This window comes from Dermacentor andersoni, chromosome 7 (assembly GCF_023375885.2).
Source record: "Dermacentor andersoni chromosome 7, qqDerAnde1_hic_scaffold, whole genome shotgun sequence".
Classification (NCBI taxonomy): Eukaryota; Metazoa; Arthropoda; class Arachnida; order Ixodida; family Ixodidae; genus Dermacentor; species Dermacentor andersoni.
In genome coordinates, this window is record NC_092820.1 from 121018777 (window position 1) to 121038602 (window position 19826).

Consider the following 19826-nt stretch of genomic DNA (forward strand, 5'->3'; position numbering starts at 1 on the left):
CTCTGGAAGATATAATGTGCTTAATCTGTGCTCGAATGCACATAAACCATTCTTGCCGTGACAACGGCCCAAGGACAAAGAGACAGTCCGAAGTGAGGCACTAGCCACAGAGTTTCCTGAAGTCCACACATACAACTAACTCAAAGCATGACCAACGCAATAAGACAGGGCACCAGCCACACCGAGTACAGAGTGACCGCTCCCATCTTCTCGCGCCACTGTGCGTTGCTACGCACCGTTGCCGGTCAGATATATTTTCCTGCCTGTACGCCGAAATGATGAACCCCGTGAGCCATGACCGCGGCGCCGGCGGCGTCCCGGCACTGGCGGCTCCCGACTCAATGGCAGCACGGAGAGGGACACCTTCCAGACAGCTGGCTGGCCGTAGTAGTTGTACGCGCGGCACATGTAAATGTCCTCGTCTTCGAGCGTGACGTTTTGGATGGCGAGCGTGAAGTCTGCTAGGATGGCGTAGCGCGCGCTCCGCTGTGGCAGCTGCTTGCCGTGCCGGTACCACTGTACGATGGGAGTCGGGTGGCCAACGGCCAAGCATAACAGTCGTGCCGTGCTTGACACAGTCACGGTCACCGTCGCGCTCGAGGGCTTGATTGTAGCAGGCACTGGTGGGGGTTAGTGACGACGAGTTTGTGGCGGCGGGAACCATGCATTGAGGGGGATGGGAAATGGGTTGCAAGAAGAAAAAGGAGAGAGGAGGTGCATGCAGGGTTAGTCTAGTGTTTAACAGTGGTGTGCTGTTTTAGTTACAATAAAGCACACCATATCAAAGCAGGCAACTCATTCATTCAAGATGCTTTGCAGCATTCCAACATGCACGAGACAGTACAAAGAAGAGTCAATGCACTATGCAGTTGAACCTCGTTATTATAACGAAGTCGCGTTCAATGCAAAAATACCTTTCTTATATCCAATATTCACTTAATGCCAATATTGACGAGAAACATTTCAAGCATTGTTATATCCAATATTTCGTTTTATCTAATATTTCATTATTTAGAGGTTTGATTACTGACCTATAACTGAAGTTCCACTCCAACTTAAAACAGAGGCCGAAATAGAAAGGTATGAGGCAAGGGGGTTGTGGGGTAAAGAAAGTGATCAGAACCAATAAAATAACAAGTGTGGTTGGCCTCTCATGCTTTCAGTAGAATTGCCTGTCTAAATATTCAATCACTTAACCTAACTGACTGGCCAAAAATGCAAGCCACAACCCTTTTGTGTACTGCATACAGCTTGCAAATTTTGTGTATTTAGTGCATAGCGCAGAACAACCTTCATTCGCAGATTAGCTCCAAGTTGTGCATCTACGCTTTTCTATGCCCTTTCATTTGCAATATTAGCGTTAGAATGCACGCAGCAATCAGGCCACCTCAAGATGCTGTCTCCTGGCATCAGAGTTACAGGTAGCTCCAGACAAGAATACCTCGATGTCCACTAATTTCTTTTCAGCCACTTGAACTCTCATCCTGCAGCAATGCTGAAAATATTGTACTGGCAGAGCTGCTTTCCACATAAATTAAGACTGATGAAAGCCTCCTATTAAGCATTACGTTGTTGCTATGAGAAAGAACAAGGTCTGCTTGCAACAACAGAAGACAAGCTGGCTACAACTTTGTAGCCTACCAAAGTACATCCAAGTCCAGGGTATTGTAGCACCTTCCTCTGGCAGGTCAAGGAGGTTTACAGATCAGCCAGCATAAAAGGTTGGCGAAAAAAATTGTAGTTCATGGTATGTACAGGACCGTTGCGCGGCCGGAAGATTGGTTTGAAGTAACTAAAGGACTCAGGGCGCCTTTACATAGTCCTCAAATTATCGCACTGACTCTATAATCATGTGTTGCATGTCTAACTCATAAGCATAGTGTTATTTAATCTTTCCATCCGCTTTTCCCTTTCCCCAGTGTAGGGTAGCCAACTGGTGTCAGTCTTGGTTAACCTCCCTACCTTTCATTTATCATTTGCTCTCTCTCTCTCTCTCAGTGATAAGATAAGTGCCGCTTCATGTCTGAACTTTTGCTATTACTTTAGGAAAATTAGTTGCAACCACACGAAGTCAAGCTTTCTCTACATTGACAACTTTGTGAGCTGTGACTAAAAAAAAATTCAAGCCCGTCTTAGCCCTTATTTTCACACATTAGGAAAGTTGTAGCTCTACTTTTTACCCCCAGTCAAGAATAAACAACTACAATGACCCAAGCATTTTATATCATTAATGAGTCTTTTTTTAATGCTCGTATATATATATATATATATATATATATATATATATATATATATATATATATATATATATATATATATATATATATATATTGTAGTGAAGAGGAATGTCCAGCGCTGCAGGTACATCGCCAGTCGTCCGGGAGGCACGAGCTCGAGATTGCCTGAGCTGCTCTGGTGCCTGCTGCTCTCTTGTACTGTATTCTTAGATTCTGGTGGAGGTGCTGCAGTTTTCCCCCAACCTGGAATTATGCACCCGAACTCAGCCATCCGTCATGCCTGACGACCCCAGCCCGACATCACCACCGGTTACTCCGGCCATCGCATGTGCCGGTGCCCAGCGTCAGCAGGATCCTTACATCTTCAGCGGCACTGATGAGAAAGACGTTAAGATTGGGTGGAATCGTATGAACGCGCCAGCAACACCAACAAATGGGATGATCCCCTCAAGCTCGGCAACGCTATCTTCTATTCATCGGGCGTGGCCAAGCTGTGGTTCAAAAACCACGAAGCCGATCTCCGCACGTGGGCTAGCTTCAAAACCGGCATCACAGAAATTTTTGGCCGCCCTGGCGTGCTGTTACGGTTGGCGTCTGGCACCACGTGCAGAAAGGAATTACACCCGACCTTCTCTCACCATGTCTCGTCGAAATGAGGCGTGACTTCTCCAGCTACGGTTGGCATCTGACACCACGTGCAGAAAGGAATTTCACCCGACCTTCACCCACCATGCCTCATCGAAATGAAGCGTGACTTCCTAATTCACTACGACCATTTTCAAGTGTCTGCCGGTCTGGCGAAAGCCCCGCAGTGTTTACAGGCCCCTTTGTGTGTGTGTGTGTGTGCGACTTTAGAGGGACCCATTCCTCGAACGGTCAAACTCTACAGGAGAACTTCCACGAACCAGCAACGCGTAAAACAGACGGACAAGCGTCTACAATTCCTGGAGGCTCGGTACAACCAGAGGCGTGGTATGACCGGAGGCGGGGCCCGCTTTCCGCCAATCCGACTCTGTGCCAGTCACGTAACGTCGACGGAAGCAAGATCCCTCCCACAATTGTAGAGAGCCTATTTAAGGGGCTCCGAAATGTACTTTAGATCACTTCATTCTCTTCTCTTCATCTTTCACCAACCTTTGAATAAACCGTGCTAGTTTCGCACTAGAAATCGCCTCGTCCTTGCCCGGTCGCCATGGTCTACCGGATGCTTGCAGCCTACCGACAACGCCACGCTACCCAATAGTAACGTCGGTGGAGCTTCGATAGGCAGGCGTCGCTACAACTCGGCAGCAGTACGATACGCTACCCTGGAGTACGCAACAGTGCGCAAACTTCGCACTGAACAACGCCTACTAAGTCGATCCCAGCACACTGGTGAAACGTTCACCAGCTACATAGAGGACATCGTGGACCTCTGCCGGCGTGTCAACCCGACGATGGCTGATGCGGACAAGGTACGTCACATCATGAAGGGCATTTCCGATGATGCCTTTCATATGCTCCTCTCCAAAAACCCGTGCACTGTCTCTCAGGTCATTGAGCTTTGCCAGAGTTTCGACGAGCTCTGCAGACAGCGCCTTCTCACGTGGCGCCCCCCTGCTTCCGACGAAACCCTCGCGAGCATGACCGTGACTCCTGAGATGGACTCCCTGCTTTGCCAAATAAAAGAGTTCGTCCGTGCTGAGGTCGCTTATCAGCTTTCGCTGGTGTCCTCAGCCACGCCACCACCTTCGCCTTTGCCGGCCAACCTTCGCAAGGTCATCCAAGAGCAAGTGTGCGCAGCTCTCCCTTCTGCCCGCGAGACTCCGCCGGTGTCGACTTTCGTTGCTTTTCCCGAAGTGACTGCACCTCTCAGCTATGCCGAGGCTCTCGCGTGGCCACCACCTCCGACTTTTGTGCCATCCCCATCAGTCGTGCCACTGCATCCAGCTCCCCACTTCGTTCAGCTGCGGTACCCACACAGCAGTGGACAATGGCGCACTCCTGACAACCGGACAATATGTTTTGCCTGTGGTCTACTTGGTCATGTTGCACAATTTTATCGTCGCCGCGCAACGTCCTACCGCCGTAGCTTTGACGCCGCAACATACGTTTCCCCATACCTGTTATCCTCCGCGTCTCAGAACCCTGGCCACATGTCTTCCTACTCGGACCACCGCCGTTCGCTATCGCCTCGACGCCACTCAATTTCGCCAATGCGTCGTCGTCCTTCTTCGCCGGAACGGGAAAACTAATCGTCGCAGTTCCAGAGGCAAGAACTGCGTCACCCACGAACAGACCAAGGCCTCTCCCTTCTCCAACTAATGTTATTGACGTATTTGTGGACAGCGTCCCACTCGCCCTCGTTGACACTGGTGCCGCAGTTTCAGTTACTCGTGCCAAACTTTGCCGTTTGCTCAGAAAAGTTATGACGCCACTGTTTAACGTGTCACTTCAAACTGCCAGCGCAGACCGCATCACGCCTGCAGCTGCGTGTACTGCTTGCGTTGTGACCAACAGCCTCCTCTACAACGTCGAATTTTTGGTGCTGTGTTCTTGTTCCCACTATATTATCTTGAGCTGGGACTTCCTTTCCGCTAATAAGGCCGTCATCGACTGTTCTCGTGCTGAAGTGGAATTTCAAACGCTGTGTCATGCCCCACTCCTTGATGCTCGTGAACCTGTAGATAAAGTATTTGTTGCCGAAGACGTTACAATTCCAACACACTCATCTGCCCTTGCCACAGTGTCATGCAACATTGTTGCTAATGCCAGCATACATTTACGCCATCTACAATTTTCGCTCGTCGCAGACGTTCCCCGCTGCCTTTCGCTCTTTTGGATGTTCATGCCAGCGTCAGCAGAGTGCTCGTCGCCAACAGATTGCCCTGTCCTCTCACGTTGCTTCGTGGGGAGTGCGTTGGCCGTGCCCAGTGTGTCGACCCTGCTGCCGTCATTGACATGCCAACTGGTCCCATCGTCACTCATGAGGTCGCCGGAGTGACCTGTAACCCCGCGCAGGAGCCGACTTCGCCCGATGTTTTACATAGCTCAATCACCGACACGTTGACTGCTTCTCAACGCGCCCAGCTTCTACGCCTTCTCGACAAGTTCGGTTCGTCTTTCGACTGTCAGCATGTTCCCTTGGGCCACACGTCTACTGTTTGTCATCGCATCGACACGGGTACCAGTGCACCACTGCGACAAAGACCATATCGTGTATCCGCGACAGAGCGCCGTGTTATCGACGACCAAGTAGCTGACATGCTCAAGCGCGGCGTCATTCAGCCTTCGGATAGCCCCTGGGCATCTCCCGTTGTTCTTGTTAAGAAGGATGAATCAATTCGATTCTGTGTCGATTACCATCGTCTTAATTAACAAAATAACCCGTAAAGATGTTTACCCTCTTCCGAGAAGTGACGACGCCCTTGGCTGTCTCCAAGGCGCGGAGTTCTTCTCTTCTATCGACCTACGCAGCGCCTATTGGCACGTCCTCATGGCACCCAAAGACCAACCTAAAACGGCCTTTGTAACACCAGATGGCCTATATGAATTTCGTGTCATGCCTTTCGGGCTTCGCAATGCCCCCGCAACATTTGAGCGTATGATGGACAACTTTTTGCATGGTCCCAAGTGGAAAACGTGCCTGTGCTACTTAGACGATGTGGCTATTTTTTCGCCCGATTATCCCACCCATCTCTGTAGGATGGAGGAAATGTTACAGTGCCTAACTGCCGCCGGCCTTCAGCTCAACCTGAAGAAATGCCACTTTGGCGTATGTCAGCTCACCATCCTTGGCCATGTATAAACACGGTATTCTTCCTGACGCTGCCAAGCTCCGTGCAGTTGCTTATTTTCCCAAATCTTCCTCCGTAAGAGAACTTCGCAGCTTCCTTGGCCTGTGTTCTTACTTTTGCCGCTTCATTCGGAATTTTGCATCCATCACTGCTCCCTTGAATCAGCTTCTACGGAGCAACTTGAACGACTACGCTTCGTCCTCCGCTTGTGACAATGCCTTCCAAGAATTGCGCCGCCTACTGACCTCGCCGCCTATATTGCGTCACTTCGACCCGACAGCTCCGAACGAAGTGCACACTGACGCCAGCGGTGTTGGACTCGGCGCTGTGCTCGCGCAGCGCAAATCTGGATACGAGTACGTCGTTTCATACACAAGCCGCACCCTCACCAAAGCCGAGAAGAATTATTCCGTTACGGAGAAGGAATGTTCGGCCATAATCTGGGCACTTGGTAAATTTCGACCCTACATCTATGGCCACCCCTTCGACGTGATTACAGACCACCATGCACTTTGTTGGCTGTTCACGTTGAAGGACCTCTCAGGTCGATTAGCTCGCTGGGCTTTGCGGTTGCAAGATTTCAACGTGTGCATTGTCTACAGCTCTGGCGGCCGCCACACCGATGCCGACGTGCTTTCCTGTTCGCCTGTGTCAACTGAAAGCAATGCCTGCCTCTCTGCCGTTAACCAAGTATACTTTCGTTCCCTGCAGGCTGCGACATGGCTTCGGAGCAACGCAAGGATGCCTAGATTAGAGCTCTTATCCGCTTCCTTTCAAACCCATCGACTGTTCCTTCACCATCTTGAGCTTTGCGCCACCAAGCATCTCACTTCGAAATTCGGAATGGACTTCTCTATCGCCGGAATTATGTCTCTGACGTCCACAAGTGGTTGCTGATCATACCTCGACATCTTCGTGGTGAAGTATGTTCTACCTTCCATACTGACCCACAGTGTGCACATGCGGGTGTCTTTAAGACATACACCCGGCTTTGCTCCAGGTATTATTGGCGTGGCACGTACACCTTTGTGTGCAAGAACATTCTATCATGCCCTCAGTGCCAACGCTGCAAGGTTCCTGCTCACAACGTCTCCGGTCCACTCCAGCCAATCCCATGTCCTGCCAGGCACTTCGATCGCATTGGCATTGACCTTCGTGGACCCCTTCCGAGCTCGGCTTCCGGAAACTGCTCCATAGACGTCGCCATCGACCATTTGACGCGATACGCAGAAACAGTCGCTCTGCCTGCTGCCACCGCTCGTGATATTGCATCCTTCCACCTGAAAAACTTTATTCTATGTCACGGTGCACCTCGCAAACTTTTGAGTGATAGAGGATGTGTCTTCCTCTCCGAAATCGTAAACCGCTCCTTGCTGAATGTCGCATCATTCATCGCACCACCACCACCTACCATCCTCAAACTAATGGTCTGATGGAAAGATTTAACCGCACCCTTGGCGACATGCTCTCCAAATACGTCGCCTCTGATCACACTGATTGGGACCTCATTTTGCCATTCATCACGTTCGCCTACAACACTGCACCACAGGCGACCACAACCTTCTCCCCATTCTTCCTCTTGTATGGCCGCGAACCTTCGACTACCCTCGACACCATTCTTCCGTACAGACCCAGCTCATCCGAATGTACACCCATCTCTGAAGCTGCCCGCCACGCAGAGGAATGCCGTCAGCTCGCCCATTTCTTTACAGCCGTCGACCAATGGCAATAAAAGTCTCGGCGTGACGATGATCCCCCGCATTGTCACTTTCTTCTGGACTCCCTTGTGTGGCTTTGGGTTCCCGCCATTCCTGCTGGACTCTCATCCAAGTTTGTGTCCAAATATCAAGGACCCTACCGTTTTGTCGCGCAGACATCACCTGTGAACTATATTGTCGAGCCTGTCACGCCACCTACGAACCAACGCCGTCGTGGTCGTGAAACCATCCTCGTACAACGCCTGAAGCCGTATTCGACCCCATGATTCTGTGTTCACCATGAGTCGCCAGTATGGCTCCTTTTCCTATTGGGGGCGATTGTAGTGAAGAGGAATGAATGCCCGGCGCTGCAGACACATTGCCAGTCTTCCGGGAGGCGCGAGCTCGAGATTGCCTGAGCTGCTCTGGTTGAGACACGCTGCCTGCTGCTTTCTTGTACCGTATTCATATATATGTATATATATATATATATATATATATATACACTGAGCTCTTTCTTTCTTTGTTTCTTTCCTTCGCTCTCAATTTGTGTATATCATGTACAGTACAATGTTTGAAACTGTGTCATTGTACTAGTTTTGTTTATATACAGCTTATTTTCAGTTATTATGCCTTTCTAATCCCTTGCACGCCTGCTGCTAAGTTATTCACCTGTCTTGTTATGTACTAAACTAAAGCAGTACCGATAGGAGGTCCTTGTGATAGCCTTACTTTAAGACCTCCTCATGCTGACAGTTATCGTACACCAAACATTCTTGCCCCTTTAAACAGTGTTATTAAACTACAAACGTCGACTAAATTTGAAGCTACAAATAGCAACATCCTGTACTCTAAAAAAAGATGGTAGTGCTTTAACACTGATAATCACAAACACAGAACCATGCGCAACCAAAATGCACAGATTTGCATGCACTCAGTGTTAATACCTGGGCATGCAGTCGGGTGAACTTTAAACGAAGGCAATGTAACATAATGTGCACCAAATCATATAAAGTACTATACTTTCCTTCGATGTAGTATTTGTAGTAGCTGGCGTCCCAAATGACCATGCCCAAATACAGACGCCTGACTGACCAATGAAGTTTTGTCCTAAATTCACACTCTGGCTATGGGAGACATGACACAGTAAGAGGGTGGGGGGGTCTCTAGATTAAGCGATGTACTATCTGGGGTCCTTTTTACCATACAGTACAGAGCGTGGATTTGGGACAAAAATCCCAAGCGTTTCTGCATTCGCCCATGCCCCTCCTTCGTTGTAGTGCAGCATACCAGAGCTTGAAATCAAAACTATGACTTAAACGTGCTCAGCATCCAAACGCTATGTAGTACCACTACAGAGGCAATGCAGTAGATGAATCAAATTAATCCTCATGCAGAACTGGCTTTGCCACTCAGCATTTCCTTTTTTTTTCGAAATTTTCTTTCAGCTACGCCTAACTATGCGGACTTCACCTTGCGAGACTCAAGACAACCATTGCGTTCTCAGAGTTTCCAACTAGGAAGACAAATCTTGTTGTTTACCCTATGAAAAGTAAGTGTCGTGATAGTGCCGTGAGACTTACACCACAAGAACTAATGATGGCACTAGCAGTGAGGCCTCAAATAGCTCGGATACACAGAAGGCCACACTGACAGCATCAAATTAAACGTGACAGCGTGAGAAGCACACTGGCTTCAGTACACTCTTCACTGTCATGAAGCGTACATGCTTTCGAGTACTATCAGAAATATGAGAGCAGCACACAAAGTTTGACATGTTTTCACGTAAGCTATCATTCATAGATAAGTTCATTGGCATGATCACAAAACACTCTAAGTTCCCAAAAGCCGTGCCCTTAGGTTACCATGTCTTTATTTGTTGTAGACTGTGTGTAAACTGATGGGGCCCACATTGCATAAGTCTGCATGCAAGAGTCTGCATCAATTTGCAGTCAAACAGATTTGCAATGTCAGGAGTGCGTCGACGTAGCTTAATGACAAGCCCTGCTGCCTCAAGGTTAAGTGTGCTGAAGTTTGCTGGCGAGGAAAAGAAAGGGAGAATGCATTATGGATACCTTCTCCTTAACTCACCGAACACAACAAGGTTGGTGACATGTGACACCTTCTGGCGCCCGTCATCGGCAGTGCACCGGTAGGGGCCTGCGTCGTCGCCCGTGAGCTGGGAGATGTGCAACGAGCCATCGACCAAGATCTTGAAGCGCCCCTCATTGCTCTCAACCGACTCATCACGGAAGGTCCACGTGACAGACACTATCAGGAACGGCCGGTCGAGGCACGACAGTGTCACGTCAGAGCCGGCGTTGGCTGTCACCTCGGGCTTTGCGTGTGCTGCCATTTCTGCCGGACGGTGCACGGGCGGTGACAGGTCTGCAAGAAACCGAAGTTTGATTATTCTGGATTGGATTAACCGACTCATGAATCTGTTTTCGGCGTAATACCCTACATCAGTATCTAAGGTCATGCCACAATGAACCCTATTGTTAAAAATGTTATGCTCACTAATCCTAGACCCATTTTTGCAGTCTTCATCTCTTTTCATTTTTTTTTTTTTTATTTACAAAGGCAAAGCTGTTTCTTTTTTGGTGGGAGTAGGCAGAGGTACTAAAAATCAATAAGTGTTTTACCTTCATTTGTTGGCTCAGGAGTTAGAATTGGAGTCTGCGTCGTTGTGGACACATGTGAGGTGGTACTTTCTGCAAAAGAAAGTGCTTGCTTATTATGATGACTTTTAACTTCCTATACTTTGAAAGAGAGGCTTTTCTATGGGGAGAAACATAATTACTACTAAATGCATTTCGCTTCCGCTCTATATTATTCCATTCTATAAAACATGCAAGACCGATTGAAATTATTTAACATATGAAATGAAAAAAATGAGCCCAACATATCCGCCTTTCGAAACTTTTGAAGACAGCTGAATCAAAGGGTGGTTCGGAATAGCTGATTTTAATTTAATGGAAGTAGTCTGCATAGTTGCCCGGACACATGATGATAAAAGAAATGTAAACCACGAAACTAAAAGCTTCAGTGGTCAAACCATGCTCAAATGCACTACCTGATACAAGTTGACAAGTTTCAGGAATGCCTGTTCATCACGATCAGTACAACTCATCATGTGATCGGCAGGACTCATCCTTGACAATATTAGTACAAACTGTGCCAATATAATCTTGGACTTGGGGGTTAAAGGGCTAAGTTTAGACTTTAAATTATCTCCCCCCCCCCCCCACGAACAAGGTTACTCTTTTGAAAGAACATGTTCTTTTTTTTTTGCCCCTACCTGGAATTAAAATGAAAAGCTGGAGATACATGTCACCTTAGGTGATCCTAGATTGTCGCCTGTCATTGTCACAGCAAACCAGTGACAGACGGCACCTTCGCTGCGGCAATTACTTCATCAATTCTGGATCACCGTGGATGAGTCAGCTGCTGATTGAAACGATCACATTATAAATGCCACTGCATGACGATGCTGTGCCTACGAGCATGTGTAATGCAGCAGTTGCATTGTTGGAAAAGGACCCCCCATGTGACAGTACGTACACACTAAAGAAGGCGCGACAATCAAGGCTTCATATGAAAGCAGGGAAACTGTTCAGCGGGAAAACTGCTGCAGATCCCTGCTGGAAGTGTGCATGCCCCCTCGCAACCCACTAGGGCCAGGGGCTGCTTGTGAGCATGTGTCGTCGTTATGTCATGTTTTTTTAATGTGCTTTCTTGTGCACGGTTCACATTTAACTGTGGGCTCTTATGCTACAGAGTTACCTTTAAGTTTATCAAACGTTATTTTGTTCCCTGCACTGCCTCTTCTAGCTCATGAAGGGATGCTCAGGAACCCCTCCCCCATACCAGTCGCTTCAAGAGGTTGTCAAGATGATGCTCAGCACTACGCCTCCTCTGTACAAAATCATAACCTAAAAACCAGGCAGCAGCTTAGCCAGACATTCTACTTATGTTAGGCTCCCTCATTACACAATGTGCAGTATACAATGGGAGTGTTCAAATAGTGAAATTTCTAAATCAGATCAAATAGAAATACCTTTTCATTTCCAAAGCCACATGACATAGGAAGTTTGCGCGGAGTCTGTTTGGCAAAAAAAAGGAATCGGCCTTAAATGCACACACACATGCATGTAATATCCTTCACTATTACACATCCGGACAACTGAGGAAATTTTAAATGAGAAACAACTGGTTACAATTACTGTACGGAATACCGTGACAATGACAGTAATGAAACAAGGGAACAGCATGTTGCTAGATGCATTGAGAGTGTTGTGTTCGCCGAAGGATTATTATCTTTTTATTATGGGGTTTTACGTGCCAAAACGACTTTCTGATTATGAGGCAGGCCGTAGCAGAGGACTCCGGAAATTTTTACCACCTGGGGTTCTTTAACGTGCACCTAAATCTAAGTACACAGGTGTTTTCGCATTTCGCCCCCATCGAAATGCAGCCGCCGTGGCCGGGATTCGATCCCGCGACCTCGTGCTCAGCAGTCCAACACCATAGCCACTGAGCAACCACGGCGGGTTTCGCCGAAGGAGAGTAGTTACATACTACATCACTGTGTATTGTTTTAAAGGGATGAAAACATGGTGAGACTGACCAAATACAGTTGAACCTCGTTATAACCGTCATACCTGACACAAAAATACCTTCGTTATATCCGACATTCGTTATAGGCACCCATCTGCTACCACTGATACTGGTGATAAAGTTTTTAAAGTCATTTCGTTATATCCAATAATTCGTTATATCCGTGTTCTTTAATATTGAGGTTCGACTGTACTAATAAGCTGGGACAAATTCGCATACAGGCTGCCTAAATGCAGGCCATATTCTTATTGAGTGACTATAAATTATTCACCAGAAGTTATCTGTGCTGTGCGGTCGCTCAGAAACTGGTGCCCCTATGCAACAACTTCAGCTATTCTGTCCCGGAATCATTCAGAACAGTCCTCACAAATGTTGTTCTAGTATCTTCGAGATATCGACAAGTGCTTTTCTCCTTTGCATATTAGAAGAAAAAATATTGGACAACTTCGAATAGTGAATTTTCAAATCAAGTATGAGTTGACTAGCAGGGACTATTCAATTTCCACTCGAAATTTCAACTATTTGTGTGCTCCTACTACACAACCAATGCGATGAAATTCCAAATTCTTAAAGCAAGGAAACAAAGATTACTAAGCCTCACCAGTAACAACAGCCTGAACACAGACGTGAGCGCAGCCATTGTAGCAGCACTTGCGGACGTCGGGACAGTCGGCGTCCACTCGGCAAACATCTCGGCAGTCGGCTCGGACCACGGCTGCAGGTTGTGCCTCGACTTCGGCTACGGGGCAGTGGCCAGGCTTGTTCACTGTTCAATAAGAAAAACTCTTGTTACAGTGAACTTACACATGTCAAAAGTGTGGCCTCAAGCTAAAGCAGAAATATGTCAATTATACCACAACAATTTTGTGCCAGTGTTCTTTTACACCTTTGCAGAATTCTGCTCCTTTCCGCATTCTTGCTGAAATGCTCTTGTGATGGTCTTTGGAATTTTAGTTTGGTGTGCAGAAAGTGCAGCTTTACAATTGTTTTTATGTGATTCATTAGCTTAAAATATCATACTGCTTGTTTTTGAAGTTGTAGAAATCCTACCGCATGCTTCTCACACGTAAAATGATGACACTTAGCAAGTAGTAAGGTTTATAAATATTGCATATTTTAGTTTTACGCTAGAGTTGGTCTCAAAATTGCATCATCTGCATTATCACAATGTCGTGGGACAGCCCAATTTGCTTATTTCATGTAGCAGTAAGAAGAGTTGTGATAACATCACTCATAAAAATATAAGCAAGATTGCTGCATGGATATTTTATGGTTACGCTCGTGTGTAGCAGCTGCAGCAATTGCAGGGAGAGCGAGCCAGTGTATCATGACATCATGAGGCATCCACCTCCTGAGCATTGAAGCCAGAATTGTTTAACAAGTAACCAGGGGACTCTTACACTTGCCAGTAATGTTTTTTTAGAGTTAATAGAACTTGAGCTGCATTGAATGTAAAAAGCAAAAACAAATGACAAGCAGAAAATAACATGTCACATTCGCAGCATGAAATTGTGACGAAACAGAGGACACCAGGCATTAACTTGTTTACTGTTCAATGTAACAGCAATGTACCGTACACAAAAGTGGATCAGCAGAACACTTTTACCAACCAATGTCATAGCGCTTAAACAACTGAATTTCCAACTTGCCTTGCTGGTCTCATTCAGCTGTAATTTATGAAAATAGTAACACATAACATGTATATTTTATTATTATATGGCAATGCACACACCTTGTCGTGAAGGGCATAGTCAACACACAGTGGTACCTTCACAGGAATACCGTGTGCAGTTGGCAAACTGTACATAGTATCGTCCGGTATTTTGCAATGAAATTGAGGTTTAGTGAATTATGGTTGTACTGATGCCGAGTTAACTCCTTTACACTCTTGTGGAAAAAAACATAGCTCACTGTTACATACTTCCTAAAATATAAGAGAGCATTTATGACTCAAAATTTGAATGGACAAACTTCAGAGGAAGCGCAGCTTTTGAAGCAGAGAACCACTGCTACTGGAGCATTTCCCATTACCTCTACGGATTGCTTTACGACAGTATTATGGCACAACGCTTCTGCGGCAAGTGACACTGCCACCTAGAGTGCCTAAGTCAGGTGATTTGCTTTTAATTTTGCCATGTTCCACGACTCCTGCTTCCTCAAGGTGAAACAATTGAAAACCAAGCTACGCAACCCATTGGTTCAGAGGACTTCCATGGGGCAGTTCAAAGTACACATACAAAGTGCCAGACATGCAAAGCAAAACCACAATGAAAGGCTTGGCAAACGCTCACCAAGGCGACACACAGGACGATAGTTGGCGCTGCCGTCGGCACTTCGATATGCCTCAATCCTGCAAAGCTCTTCTTCGTGGCACGAAAAGGTCTGAAAAAAAAATGCGAACACCTAAAGTTACGGTCGTCATTCTTGACTCATACACAAAGCCTGGCTCTTTGATAATTGTCACATGATGCTTCAATGTAGACTATTTTTAAAGCAGACTTAAAGGGAACTCGGAAACCTGTTCATCTTCTGAAAAGTTCCTTACAACACAGTCTGACAACGCATAGCACAGCTGAGGGTTTAATTTAAGACAGGACCTTCAGTGCAGCTGGTTCTACAGACAATCCATTCATAACAGACACTTTCTCAAAGAATCACCCACTGCCCTTTACTGAGGCATTCAAACAAGGTAGTGATTTTGGCAAGCATACAGGAATGATCTAATCAATAGAAGAAGTTCGAGTCTAGTTACGCACTGTAAATGGATACAGGTGCAAACCATGCTTCGAAGCCATGGCCACCTTAGAGTACCACCACAGCAGAAATTTCAAAAGCATTCAGCGTTGGAAAACTCAGTGACAGAGCCAAACTACCAGTGGCTTTGCCTGTGAAAAAAGAGTTTACTCTTCCAAACTAATGTGCCTTATGTACATACTCTATGTGCCTTATGTACGTACTCAAAAAACTGAACAAAAGTTTTAACTTTTGCTCATACCTGTTTGCCTTTTTTGCTGTTTGATAGTGACAGCTTTCTTTAGCTACTTCACCCACTTTGGATGGACTTTGGCCGATGTCACACAATAAAAACCTGCAGGAGAGTAAACTTGGACCACTATAGGCATGCAATGTCTTGCCAAGCAGACATGTCACCGAGTAGCATGCTTGCTGCTCGATGCTTTCTGGCCTTGTAGACTACTTGGGTGACTGGGCGTGTTCCCCTGGGTATGTGCCTGAACAGATAACTTTAGCAATGCATAAATGATCACAGTATGTGCCCATTCTTGGGCAATCCCCCAGGAGAGAAAGGTGCGAGCGCATGCAAAGGATTCTGTTTGTCCTGACGATCCCGTCTTTCATCTGTATTGTGAATGCACTTCAGCAAGGACCAGTACAAGGAACATGCCAGTACAACAAAGGAATTGAGAAGTCTGATTTGCTGCTTTGCAACAAATGCGCATAGTGGTGCCACCACTACCCTCCACTGCCGCCGCCAAGCTGCAGTGTGCGTGGTAAGCGCCGGTTGACACCAAAACAAACACAGCGCAAGAAGGTTTGGTCCCTGCAGTAGCTTTAGTGCTTACGCTCCTTCACCCTTTCCCCATGAAGAAAAGAAGGAAAACATTACAGGCAGTGTCCAAATCCAGCGTCCAGTGACCGATTTCCTCGTAGTAACTAAAACAGATCTCCTAGACGATAATTCTGCGGACTGTATAGGGGGGGGGGGGGGGAATTAATAACTAAAAGAAATAAAAGCAAGTCCTCGCGCTCACCCTCTGCAACAGCGAGCTGTAGAAACTGTATCCACGGAAACCAACACTGGTAATAAGCAGCTTTCAATGGCCTGCAGCTGTACCTTCCAACACTCCCAGGTTTCAGCACACAGCATGTTGCGAAGCTCAATGCCATAAAATTGTCTTCGGTTACAAATTTCTTTGCACGAAATGTGCAGAAAATAATTGCTGACTGTATTTTTTTACAAAGTGTCTCTTGAATTTATGCTAAGTAAAGGTCTTCCTTTATTAAATGTGCTGAGCCTGCTCGATTGAGTACGATATGGTGCGCGACCTTCACAATTAAGTGACCTGTATAACGAAGGATTTACGAGGTCCCAAGTGCGTCATTATAAAAGCATTCGATTGTAAGGTAATTTAGAAATGCATGATACTGAATTACTCGCATCTTGGTGACTTTTGCCATAGATTTCACTTTCACTGTTCATTTTTGGGCTTCTTGATCTTGCATTTCTTGGCGGGCGTTTGTCTTTCGCTTCTGCACCTCTACCGGCTTTCCAAACTCCTGCTTGTGCCAAGGCTTATCTTTCTGATATTGCCCAGAAGTATGATTAGCTAAATTAGCTACACTTCAGATCTCCCTTTAGTAGCCCCTTAACAATTGTCAGTCATAATAAAGTTGCAACCAAATGGCTTATTCATTTTTCTTTTGCTATTTTCCTAGCACTGCCACCCTGGGTCCCCCTTTTTCTTTTTTGCTCTCTCTCTCTTTCTGCTCGCCTCTGCAGCCCCATTCTCAGCCCATTCTCCCCAGAAGCTGCAGGCCATATTTGCTGACAATGACACCGACAACGGGTCATGCTTACTTCGCAAGGGTTGCTGCAGCGGCATTGGACACAACCACGGTGGTCCACCGTCTGGTTCTTCCCAAGGGGACAGTGCAGGTCCTCGCAGTTTGACGGGAGGCACTCCGGTGCTGGTGTCTGTGGTGGAGCTGCTGGTGTCAACGGAAACAGTGCCGGAAACGGCGTGACCGCCATCGGTGGCTTAACACGTGGGTCCAACTCCTCGTCCGATCCCTCGGGCTTCCGAGAAGATGGTGGCATCTGTTTACCGCCGTCCAAGTCGGGTTCACTGATTTCGTTTTCGGGGGTGTCCTCTGCAAGCACAGAGATCAAAGCACTGCCTGAAGGTGCGGTTCTGCTGGGCAAGGAGGTCAGCGTTGTTTAAGAAACACTGCGTGAGCCAGAATTTGGTTGAGAGTTGCGAGCTTCGTGTGCTGGTTTGCAAACTCTAGCGAGTGAGTGCCAGCCATGATTAGTGAGAGCTGACGGCCAACAGAAGTGCACAGAGTTCTTACAACTGTTACAAAACGACATGTGGGCCCAGTTTTGTTGACAGCTTTGAACTCTGCCCACAGTTAAATCTGTATTCCCTTATTCAAGGCATTCAAGCTTACAAAGAACATCTAGAATCATCTTTTTTTTTTATAGCTGCATCTCCATGTCACTTACGGTTATAGAACATTTGAATAATATAGCTGCTTTAAATTGATATTGACACGTGCACTTGCCTATCTTTATCAGGCGACCACGTTTCGCCGCCTAACAAATGTTATCGCAAAGTGCGGGAAGTGCCTGCATGTATCCGAAGTTTCTGGAACGTTATCGACGCTTCTATCCGCTGTCTGTTGTCACCGAACCTTGTGTTATATGATTTCATCACGTGACGCGAATGGTGTAGAACTTTGTGGAAGACACGCAGGTCCCAAGGATTAGTCTGGAACATTCGAACACTGCTGTATAAAAGCCGACGCGCTTGACCCGCTGATCAGATTATCACAGATCGCCGACTGTGTTCGCCGCTGTCGCCATTCTTTGAGTGTAGCCTCTTTTTGAGGGCACAAGTTCGCTCAATAAAACGCTAGTTTAGTCTTTCCCAGTTTGGCTGCTTTCTTCACCGTCGCTACCACGTGACAATATTCAGCCGCCTATATATGTCCTATCCTGTTTTTACTGGATAGGACGTAAAGGTTTCAAAAGGTTACAAAGGTTTCAAAAAGGTTACAAAGGTTTATCTTCCCGTTAGTGCTTACATTGTAAGAAACCTTTTAGCTGATTATTCCAGTTTTCTCATAAGAGCTTTCCAGTGTTCCGTAGCATACTGACAGGCTTTCTTGCACTCTAATATATGTCCACACGCAGGCAAAATAAAGGAAAGACTCTCTGTTTCCATTTAAATGCCTGACTACTTCCATAACATAAACTCGTCTAAAGAAAATTTGAATTTTCAACTAGCACCAGCTTTCTAGTCTCAAGTGTAATGATATACTTTGGTAATGAATTGTTTTCGAGTAACTCAACAAAACTGGCTCATAGGGGTGAGGGTACTACCTATCAAAGCATGTTTTTATTGCCCATCCTATCAGTGCATTTCATAATGTGTAAAAAGCAGCACCAATGGGAAGCATACTCATGCGCAAGCCTCTCTCACCATGTCTGCTAACCACAAAATTTGTACACAGCTGCTCATAAGATAGTTTTGAATGCCACTGAAAACAGCCAAAGCTGCCTTGATAATGATAAATACGATGACAATGACATGACAGCAAAGGAGATGACAACGAAGGTAACACCAACGCACAACAACTGATGAAATGATGGCATGACAATGACAGCCAAAGGTGACGACAATGACAACAAAATAAAGACAACAATGACAGCAATGAGATCAACAGCACGGCAACTATGACTATGATTTGAGGACAATGTGTTGCTGATAACGAGGACAGCGGCAGAACAGCGATGACAACTCCAAGACAGCACCATGGCTCACATGAGATGAACCCAAGATTGAATACTATCTGGAGGCAGTTCCTTTCTTTACGGCAGCTTTTCCTGTCAAGAAAACATAACACTGGCATCTGTCGCAGATGCCACAAACTCTCTCCGTCAAACTACTGCACAAGGCAGGTACAGCAGGTGTGACTACATCAGTGGTACCGATGCAATTACGAGGCACACTGTACCACGAGCTGGTGCATTCCTGAATGCAGTATCTCTTAAGACTCTAAGATTACCATCCCTAACATTCTGAAACCTCGCACACCTCTTCAATTAGCTCCATGCAGAATGTGCGACTTCCTGCTCATCGCAGTTATTGCAACAGCAGTCGGCTCGCATTAGCGCATGTACGAGCATGCAACAGAGCAGCGCATTCACATCTACATGCAAGAAACATTTGATGGGCCCGCCTCCACCTACTTGTAACCCCAGAGCAGAACTTCATGCAGATTTCGGCCGACTTGAACCGGTTCTTATTGCCTCCACAGCCAGTGTACACGAATTGCAGGCAGACGCCGGTCTGTGCGTCGTAGAACCACCGTTCATGCGCGTCGTTGCAGTCGCCGGGGTCAACCGTTTTCTTGCATATGCCTGCACAGTTCAGTCACAGCTTCTGCAGGCTTTTGCTGCCGCCTTGTTTAGCACTGTCTGCACTACACTACTACGTGCTTTAGTGTTCTTCAACTTTTTAAACATTATTGCCATTATACTGAGTACCAGTCTCTTTAGAAAGAATACATCTGACCACAGCATCTAGCGCAGCCAGTAAAAGAAAAGGAAAGCCAGAAAAGTGGCATACACATAAGGGAGAATGTCTACTCGAAAGTGAACTGAAAATTATAAGAACGCTGATATGAGTAGCATTAGTGTGGTTATCCTCCATGGCCGCTTAACCAAACCCTCCTTTGTCTGGTAGCATTGA

At 46.5% G+C, this 19826-nt stretch overlaps 1 protein-coding gene across 1 annotated transcript in view; it reads right to left on the minus strand.

Annotated features, from left to right (window-relative positions):
- The window catches only part of Ppn (proteoglycan-like sulfated glycoprotein papilin), a 97419-nt gene that overhangs the window by 9765 nt on the left and 67828 nt on the right, over positions 1-19826 (minus strand). Inside the window, exons 30-36 of the mRNA XM_072289515.1 lie at positions 19325-19495; positions 16928-17220; positions 14622-14712; positions 12932-13096; positions 10356-10424; positions 9802-10275; positions 237-620 (exon numbers count right to left, since the gene is read on the minus strand). Of these exons, the coding sequence (XP_072145616.1) occupies positions 237-620; positions 9802-10275; positions 10356-10424; positions 12932-13096; positions 14622-14712; positions 16928-17220; positions 19325-19495 (1647 nt within the window). The remainder of the gene's footprint in view (positions 1-236; positions 621-9801; positions 10276-10355; positions 10425-12931; positions 13097-14621; positions 14713-16927; positions 17221-19324; positions 19496-19826) is intronic.